This window comes from Galeopterus variegatus, unplaced genomic scaffold (genome assembly GCF_000696425.1).
Source record: "Galeopterus variegatus unplaced genomic scaffold, G_variegatus-3.0.2 Scaffold1017, whole genome shotgun sequence".
In the NCBI taxonomy this organism is placed as follows: domain Eukaryota; kingdom Metazoa; phylum Chordata; class Mammalia; order Dermoptera; family Cynocephalidae; genus Galeopterus; species Galeopterus variegatus.
The window spans coordinates 418,444-428,300 of record NW_007727128.1 but is presented as its reverse complement, the minus strand read 5'-3'; the positions used below and the strand labels follow the sequence as shown (position 1 = coordinate 428,300).

General features: G+C 35.6%; 1 protein-coding gene across 1 annotated transcript in view; it reads right to left on the bottom strand.

Moving 5' to 3' along the window:
* The window catches only part of LOC103591727 (hemicentin-1-like), a 202,569-nt gene that overhangs the window by 24,645 nt on the left and 168,067 nt on the right, over window positions 1-9,857 (bottom strand). The window contains exons 11-14 of the mRNA XM_008574239.1: window positions 9,285-9,420; window positions 5,836-5,957; window positions 1,682-1,957; window positions 620-895 (exon numbers count right to left, since the gene is read on the bottom strand). Of these exons, the coding sequence (XP_008572461.1) occupies window positions 620-895; window positions 1,682-1,957; window positions 5,836-5,957; window positions 9,285-9,420 (810 nt within the window). The remainder of the gene's footprint in view (window positions 1-619; window positions 896-1,681; window positions 1,958-5,835; window positions 5,958-9,284; window positions 9,421-9,857) is intronic.

The window sequence follows — 9,857 nt, the reverse complement described above, 5'->3', positions numbered from 1 at the left end:
AGAAAAAAAAAAAAAAAAAAAGATTGGCTTACCTTTAATTTATTGCCAATAAGTACTTGTGTGTGTGTGTGTGTGTGTATAAGACAAATAAGATAAACAAGTCTGCTTAAGTTTCAATAAAATTTCACCAAGATGAGAAGAATCTTAAATCTTTACCTTAAAAAATTAGTAAAAAATTATTATTAAATTTAATTTAAAAAGAAGTCAATTAGTTATATATGCAATAATATAGTACTTAAATTGAGAAGGAATTTTTCGAACCAACTATTAATCAATTAGATTTTTTTTTTAAATCCACATGATAGATTAGAGAATTTAAAACTATTAAATCACCCAGAGATAATTTTCATATCTCTTAACACAGACATCTTAACTAGTAGTTAGTTGACAGACATCATAACTAGTTATTTGTGATCATATTAAAACCTATTTGTTAGTGATGTTTTAGTTTCCAGTCTAGTCAGTTTTAGATCACTGAGGATGCCCAAGCATTCTATCATGACAAACTGTAATTGTTTGTCATTGTAATTGTAATCATTCTCAGATAACCAACTTGGGAGAACAGAGATGGAAGAAGGAAGACAGAATGGTAATTCAGAAGTTACCAGAAGCACAGTACCTTGTACTGTGAGGAAAACTGCAGCAGCTGATGATCCGCCTTCGCTGGAAACCATGCAATGATAGTCTCCAGCATCGCTGAATCTCACACTCCTTAGTTCCAACGAGAGGTTAGCCAACGTCCTAATTCTTGCTGGCTCTGCCAGTCTGACGTCTCTGCCATTCCTCTGCCAGGTTAGATTGTAATCCACTGCACTGATGACGAGACACGTCAAAACTGCTCTCTCTCCAGGAGTGACTGTTACATTATTAGGCACTTGAATGACTGGAGGGGGCTCTGTGTGAAATCAAAAAGATTCAAATCAAGGGACCTAAAAGCCATTTTGTTTTTACAGATGTAAGGTTTAAAAACTGAATGAGTATGTATTGAATATCTGCAAGAAAGATGCAATACAACAGAACTTCTTGATTAATGTGTTTGTCTTTGAGCCTCCCCGAATTATTACCTCGTTAAACTATATTTTAAAAAGTTGTGCACAATTACAGACCCAAATCTACTCAACTATCTCTAAATTACAGAGAGTCGAAGAGGCAAGGCAAGAAGATATGACTAGACTGAGCTAGGATTGTGGAATGAGGCAAATTTTTTATTTCCATTTTGACGAAAGTAGCATTTATGGATTTTTTAAATTTAATGATATATATTTAGTGATTTAAAGCAAATAGCACAGAAAGGAGGTAGACATGGCAGTGATAGTATCGGCTTTTGGGGGGGGGTGCAGTCTCATAAAGAGGACACAGTACAACAGTTTAATAAGACAAATGTTCTCCAAGCAGGGATAGGGAACAGTTTGATCTCTTAACACAGACATCTTAACTAGTAGTTAGTTGACAGACATCATAACTAGTTATTTGTGATCATATTAAAACCTATTTGTTAGTGATGTTTTAGTTTCCAGTCTAGTCAGTTTTAGATCACTGAGGATGCCCAAGCATTCTATCATGACAAACTGTAATTGTTTGTCATTGTAATTGTAATCATTCTCAGATAACCAACTTGGGAGAACAGAGATGGAAGAAGGAAGACAGAATGGTAATTCAGAAGTTACCAGAAGCACAGTACCTTGTACTGTGAGGAAAACTGCAGCAGCTGATGATCCGCCTTCGCTGGAAACCATGCAATGATAGTCTCCAGCATCGCTGAATCTCACACTCCTTAGTTCCAACGAGAGGTTAGCCAACGTCCTAATTCTTGCTGGCTCTGCCAGTCTGACGTCTCTGCCATTCCTCTGCCAGGTTAGATTGTAATCCACTGCACTGATGACGAGACACGTCAAAACTGCTCTCTCTCCAGGAGTGACTGTTACATTATTAGGCACTTGAATGACTGGAGGGGGCTCTGTGTGAAATCAAAAAGATTCAAATCAAGGGACCTAAAAGCCATTTTGTTTTTACAGATGTAAGGTTTAAAAACTGAATGAGTATGTATTGAATATCTGCAAGAAAGATGCAATACAACAGAACTTCTTGATTAATGTGTTTGTCTTTGAGCCTCCCCGAATTATTACCTCGTTAAACTATATTTTAAAAAGTTGTGCACAATTACAGACCCAAATCTACTCAACTATCTCTAAATTACAGAGAGTCGAAGAGGCAAGGCAAGAAGATATGACTAGACTGAGCTAGGATTGTGGAATGAGGCAAATTTTTTATTTCCATTTTGACGAAAGTAGCATTTATGGATTTTTTAAATTTAATGATATATATTTAGTGATTTAAAGCAAATAGCACAGAAAGGAGGTAGACATGGCAGTGATAGTATCGGCTTTTGGGGGGGGGTGCAGTCTCATAAAGAGGACACAGTACAACAGTTTAATAAGACAAATGTTCTCCAAGCAGGGATAGGGAACAGTTTGATCTAGGAAGGTCAAGTGAACAGTAGGGATAGACCTTTAATAAAATGGTACACACAGAGATGTGTACACAAAAGGCATTGAGTAATACATGCATATTTCAAATGTGGTCAAAAGCCGATTACTAATTAGATATTTAACCAACATTTGCAAAGTGAATCACATATTGCTCTAGTAGTTTTGAGAATGAATTTAAATTCCCCCTGTACAGCTCATTTTGGCCAAATGCTTTAAAGATCTCCTGCAACAAGCCATTATAAGTAATACAGCAATAAAAACTACAGTGATCTATGCTAGTTGGAAATCCTTGTGTCTGTTTTAGTTTAAATATACAACAGTGTCAGATATTCAAGATTAAGCTTTATTCCTGTGCTATTTAAAATGACACAGACGTGCAGATGAGCATCATAAGCCTAGAATAAAAGCTGAAAGCAGTCATGCCAAAACCATGCTGGTTGTCTCTGAGTGACAGAAATGCATGTATTTTCTATATTTTCCATTATATTTATCTTTGTTTTCCAAATTTTTTCTAAAGAGGATACACTGTTTTAAATTATACAAAAACCATAATTTTTATCATTCTGCTATGTTTTTGAAATTTCTCATGAAAATATCTGGCGGATCCAGTGGGAAGAGTACATGACATAGTTAAGCAGCTTTGACTGGAGTCTGTCTAGGGTTGACAGATATAATACAGGACACCTTATTAAATTTAAATCTCAGATAAATATCAAATAATATTTTAGTATAGTATGTCACATGTAATATTTGGGACACACATACAAAATTGAAATTTAACTGGACATCCTGTGTTTTTATTTGCTGAATGTGGCAATGGTAGGCCACCTAGTTTTACTTCTACCTAGTTGTGTGATTTTTAGATAAGCCAATTTACTGACTATTGTTTCCCTTTCTGAAAAATGAAACGATTAAGTTATCCTGAAGAACCTTCTTGCTCTAAAGCATTGTGTTAATAAAGAAATTCAGTAGAAAAAAATAATATAACTTTGAAGTAGTATTAAACCAAACTACCAAATATCATTTGAAAAGAATGAGTGTTTCATGCTTCTGTGATTTTATTCATTAGTCATATGTATTTATATTCAATAAGGGAGAAGCACAATGCTTTCTACACCCATTTTGCATTTAAAATGATCAATAACCAGTATCTCAAATGAACCAAAAACCCTTAAACTTGTCAACTAAAAGAAAGCACTGAAAAAATTGAAGTAATATATTAGTAGATGTAGGGTAGATGCTGGACATAGACCTATTCCCCCTCCCCGGGCACACTAGAGTTCTCCCTCCCCCCTGGGAAACTACCCCTGGCCAAAATAGTTACCCAAGGAAAGGCACGCCTCTTTAAAACAAACGTCCCCTCTAAGACAAAGAGAAGGCTGGAGGCAGCTGGAACCATGAGTAAATGAATTAGCATGTAAATGAATGAGCACACTGGTAATAAAGCACTCTGGCAACATTTGAGTAGCAATTAGCCTAATTTATAAACTCAGCCAGATCTCCCAAACACTATGAGTTGGGTGAGGGTCTGTGCCTAAGCATGCAAATGATTTACACCTCTACTTTGATCTGTTCACTCTGTAACTGTTGTATGTACCCCATGGTGACATGGATTTCTAGCTTGCAGGCCACCACCAGTAACTCCTGCAAGTCTAATAAACTGATGTCTCTACCTATTGGCTCAGGTGAGTTGCTTGGAACAGGCGAACACTAGGCGAGTGCCCTTTCAGATTTGGGGCTCCTGCGGTACAGTAGAACTTCAGCTTTCCTTTAAACTGCTTTTGGGTGCTCTTTGACTTTATAAAGTAAAATAATGTCCATAGTGACACAAGACTGTCACTACCCCATAGTGCTTTGCTTCCTAATACTCCTTTATAAAATACAAGATCTAATAATCCTGTGAATGCCTACCTGATTCTGTGTGCTGATAAGTAGTTACAATAGGGTGGCCAAGCTGGAACCTCAGCCTAGGTGGAGGTTAAAGGCTGGTATGTGTTGGGCAACAGCTAGCCCACAAAGGAGTTTCCACTTCTAAAATTCCAAAGGGGCTCTTGCTTGCTACTTCTGCTGTTGTAGTCATTGCCATCACCATCAATGCTTCAGCCCCCTTCTTTCATAATTGATTGAGTACGAAACAATTCCTGAATATCATCTTGGGCACAGTATAATTTCTTAGATCTACCATTGTCTGGCTGGCACAGATCAACGCCAGATGGGCATGCGTAGAATACACATACGGAAGTTACTGACACCACAGAGCCAAATCAGTCAGTTCACACGTTCTTACTGGCACTTCCCAGTTATTTATGCAAGATGTCTGAATCAACTCACTCATACCTCTTTCCCTGTTGTCCTTCTCTTAATTAATATCGCTGGAAAAATACTCAAGTGCATAAATGTTTGTTTTCCCAGAAGCTAAGGAATGTTGACACACTTCCAATGCTTTTCATAATTACTGGAGATGAGAAAATGAATAGTTTGTGTTGTATGTCAACTTGCTAAACAATTTCAGAAGACAAACTTTATTTTTCTAAGAATAAGAGAATACAAATAGTTTTCCTGCAAGAAAAGCATGCTTGCCTGACTTACATGCCTCTGCTTTAAAGTTCAGCTCGCACTTACTGACAACAAACATAACAAATCCTAAGCTTCTAAACAGTGGTATAATTATAGAGTTTCTTTTGTCTTAAATTGTCTCAAACAATGCACAACAGAGCTAAAAGCAAACATAGACATTGTTATAAATTCAGCAGCAGCAATATTAAGGTCAGAATAGGTTACTATTAAACACACAGTAATGCTAGTCCACAAAGCAGATAGAAAATAATTCAACCAAAACGAAGTTTTCAATAAATTATAGATATATGTTGCTTAGCCCTGATCACTGACTATATATGGTAGTCTTTTTTTTCCCCCTCAGAATTCTGTGAAATTAGAGGAAAAAAATTATTTAAGGACTCAGTGTGCCTAGAAAATGATCATTTTCATTACTGCCTTTGATTTAGATGTCAGAATCCATTCATAAAAACACTGTAATTGCTTTACATATGTTACATACATCACTTAATTCTTGCCATTTCTTCAAGAGATAGAAACTGTTATTGTTATTATTCTCATATTATAGTTAGGGAAACCAAGGCACTGAGTCCTTAAATAATTGGCCCAAGGAACCTCATGCAGCTGATGTGTGATGAAGCCAGGATTAGAGTTCACAATCCAGCAGAGAGATAGACAATGATAAAATAATCATAAAGACAACTGTGTCAACACCAGCTGGTTAGCAAACATCCCATTCCCATAGCTGCACCAATACTCAGGAAACTGCCAAGAAATCAGTGATAATTACCTGACACATCAAAAAACGTCTGTGCCCGTCCGGTCCCTGCACTGCTGACAGCAATGCATTCATAGGAGCCTTCGTCAGACAAGGTGACCTCTTCAATATCCCAGTTCACACTGGCAGATTCTCTGGGGGTAAGAAAATGGAAACTTTTCTAGTTACAGTAAAAACAAGCTCAAGTTGAAAGCAATGATTCCACTATTTCTTTTGAAGGATTCATTCAAAAGAATAATGTGAATAAAATGAATTGATAAGACTGCAGAGTTCATTTTAAATTAAAATCACACACCTTTTATATTTTAATTAGAAAGTTAAGCTTTTTTACTCTGAGCAAAAGATACAGAAAACACAATAATATGGACATTGCAAATTTCTTTAGAGAAACATTTTCTGGCCATGTCAAAATTATAAGATAATGGGGTTGACAAACACTCATTAAATTCCCATCATCTTTTCCAGTTTTTTGTCATGTTCACTGGGGATTTTAGTCAAAGCAATTCAGCCAGGTAATTTACAAGTTTGAAGGTAGGAAATCAACTTTTTGATTATAAAAAGATATATTCTCCTGAACTTTCTTATATATAAGCTCCACATGGGGCTATATATTGTATCTGGTTTAATTTATATATGCAAGGAGAAAAGGAAAAAATTATCAGTTTCATAGTCAAAGTCTATCATTTAGGTTAAAAAAAACCCTCTGTTATATTATGTTCTCATTCATTTAAAAAGTATTTATTCATTTTCCTTTAGGACTGTTCAAATTATTTTTCACTTTCTGGAAATGTCTTAATAATAGATATTTAATCCTTGTTAAAAAGAGTCCAATAATCTACAAAAATAAGCATTATCCTATTTTAAAATATGATTAAAATGTCATGAATATTTTTCATAATTTCACTCTTGTATCATCTGTAGATATTCACAACCTTTTTAAATGTTCAAAATACAGACCAGGTGAAAAGCCCATTGCAGTGTCAAGACATCTTCCACTGAAGTCTGAAAGCGGTATACGGTACACACCTCATGTTGTTATCTCCAGACCTCTCCCTATCCAAACACACCCTACCCATCATCAAACAACCACGAAGAACTTACCGAGCTCTTAATTTACATTTAGCACTGACCTAGGGTTTGTAAGAGGAAGTTAAAGCATAGGTTCCTATCATCAGAAAAGTAAGAAACTAAGCAAGATCATTGTTCCATATATTTTATCAGCTAACAATATATACTTCAGTTAATGTGTCCTTTCAATTCTGTATGCACTACGTGTCAAATTCAGAAGAAAAGGGAGTATCACTTGACTATATAATATACTGATCACTTAAGCTGTATCTTGAATTCTAAGCACAAGTTTGTAAATGTCATTGTCTGGGATGTACCGGTAAGTTCCTGCAAGATTGGAATTTGGAATATATGTCTCTGGTGTTTTTCTGCAGTGCCTACTTCAGAGCCAAGCTTATATTAGAATTCATCAAAAACTTAGACTCATGGAAATTTTAGAACAGAAAGTGACAATTCTGTTGATAACACCCAGGTCAGGGTTTCGGATCCTGGTACCAGCCATCCTCCACAAAAAAAAAAAAAAAAAAAAAAAAAAGAAGTGAAAATTCTTCTAGTCCCAAATATCTCATTTTAAAAATGAGAAAGTTGAGATCCAGAAAGAAGGACAAGTAATTTGTTCAAAGTCACATAACCAGTTTACTAATTGCTTGAAGAATGTAATTTAAAGTTATTCCTCTCCTGTTGATGAAATATTACATAAAAATAATTCTCTTTTTCATGTGGCCTTCTTAGTTGTCATTAAGCACTACAGAATAAGGAAAAGACCATGTAAAATAGAAATGTGTCCTCCTACTAATGCAAACTGATTCTCTTTTATGTCCCCTGGTGACCAAAGTGACTGACATAAACAAACATTAGGTTCACATGTTTCATGTTGTTAGGAAATCTTGGGCAGAGACACGTGAGTAAATCAGAATTAGAGTCCTAGTTCATCATCACCCATGCCTAATTTTGTCTCTAGCCTTAATACATGTCAGCAAAGCATGTCATATCCTGGGCCACAGAGCTGGAAAAATGAGAAAAAACAATTCTTGTGGCTTACCTCCCAGGAACTGTGTGGAATGAATGAATTAATGTTTATAAAGACTCTCAAGTGTCTTTGAAAATGTTGTTATTTAAACATGAAGAAGAATTACTTGATTTCATCAGTCAGTTATGTAGCTTCATCATTTGATAATTTGGTCAGTTATGTTGCTGGTTATTAAACATACAGCTAAGTAAATCACCTAGATATACTATGTAAGGAGCAGGAAATAGTATAGTTCAATCTTTAAAGAATGGAAAATTTTCTAAAGTTACGATAAACATTCCTGCCATAAGTTTTTGCTTAAAATGACTCCCCACAAGGAAGTTGTACAAGCTAAGACTGTCAAATATTTAACATCTATGGAAGTTATGTTAATATTGGATTAACAGTGTAAAAGGTTGGTAAAATGATTCCTAGAATTTTTGCAAAAATGTAGTTTGTTTCATAATTAGTTAAAAGCAACACTTTCCATAAATCATTTCCCTCCAGTTTTCAAGAGCTACATAATTTTTATCACTAGATTACTTATATCTGTCTTAAATTACCCAACTTCACAAGGAAACGTTGGAGCCCTCTAGCCCACTCCTGTTGATTGCAATATGAAGTAGCCACACATGCTCTGGACCTTATCTTCAACCCTTCTCCTCCTGCCTTACTGGGCTCCAGCCACACTGGCCTCCTTCCTGTCTTCCGTTCCAAGGCCAGTCCACTCTGCCTTCCCGGATTCGTACTCGCTCTTCCTGGTGTGTGAATGCTCTTCCCTGGATATCTGATTGACCATCTCTCTCACCACCTCAGTTCTTTGCCCAAATGCCTCTTACCCTAAATTTTTAAATTTTAACTTGGCCAAAACCACATGCATCCCTCCTACCAGCATTATACATCCCAACTAACCCGCTCTACTTTTTGTCATAACAATTATCAGTTTCACTTATCATAAGACTTTAACTCAGATTCAGAGAAATTTTTACCCTGAAGCCAAGAAAGCTAAATCTTCAGGGGCTCTCATTTGCAAGGTCCCCTTCCCAGGTTCCTTATGTAACATTGTATTCATAATTCTACATTCTTTGTCTTAACAAGGGACTCTCAAATTATATAAAATTTGTATCCTTTAAAACCTGAGTCAATCCTTGAATTGAATATTATAGCATTATATTCATCATCTGTTTTCAATCTCCCTCCACTACAATTTAAGTTCAACAAGGGTACAGATCTATGTGTTTTGTTCATGGCTATATATCAAGACTATAAAGCAAACAAGTGAGTATTTCCAGTGAGAAAGTGCACTAAAATAAATATCTACTTGTATTTACATGTTTAATGCTATAAATTATTATTGATAGAAACATTTACACACTTTAAATACTGGTCTACTCCAAGTGTAACTCCATTTCTGACAAAGCTCAAGGTAAAGGGCAAAAGACTCTCAACAGAGCAGGTAATCTGGCCTGGCTGCAGGTAGTATCCTGGAGTTTTCTTGGGCATTGTGACTTTGGGAGCACCTAGGGGGGAAAAAATGCATAAGCAAGAAAGTCACAAAGATACTGTGTACTTCATGTTAATCCATTCAAGAGCTTCACACTTAAATTATTCCAATAAATCCTCTGCCATCCAATTAATTTAAATCACCAAAACTTATTTTAACATTATTTGTTCAAAGCTGATTCACTTTTAGATACCTTCATGGATACTTTACTAGGGTATTCATTGAATCTAAGACTCATTCATTTTAAGTCACATTACTTTTTGTACCACAAAGAGGGAGGGAAAAGCTACCAAATATGTTTCAGTACATCATCAATTGTAGAACACATTTTTATTTACAAAATGTAAAAATATGAAAAGAACCCACATATCTTAGAATCAAAACTTAGGGTAATTGTTTTCCCAAAAGAAATGGAAAAAAATGATTTGTAAGAATCCAATAGACTTTGTATCA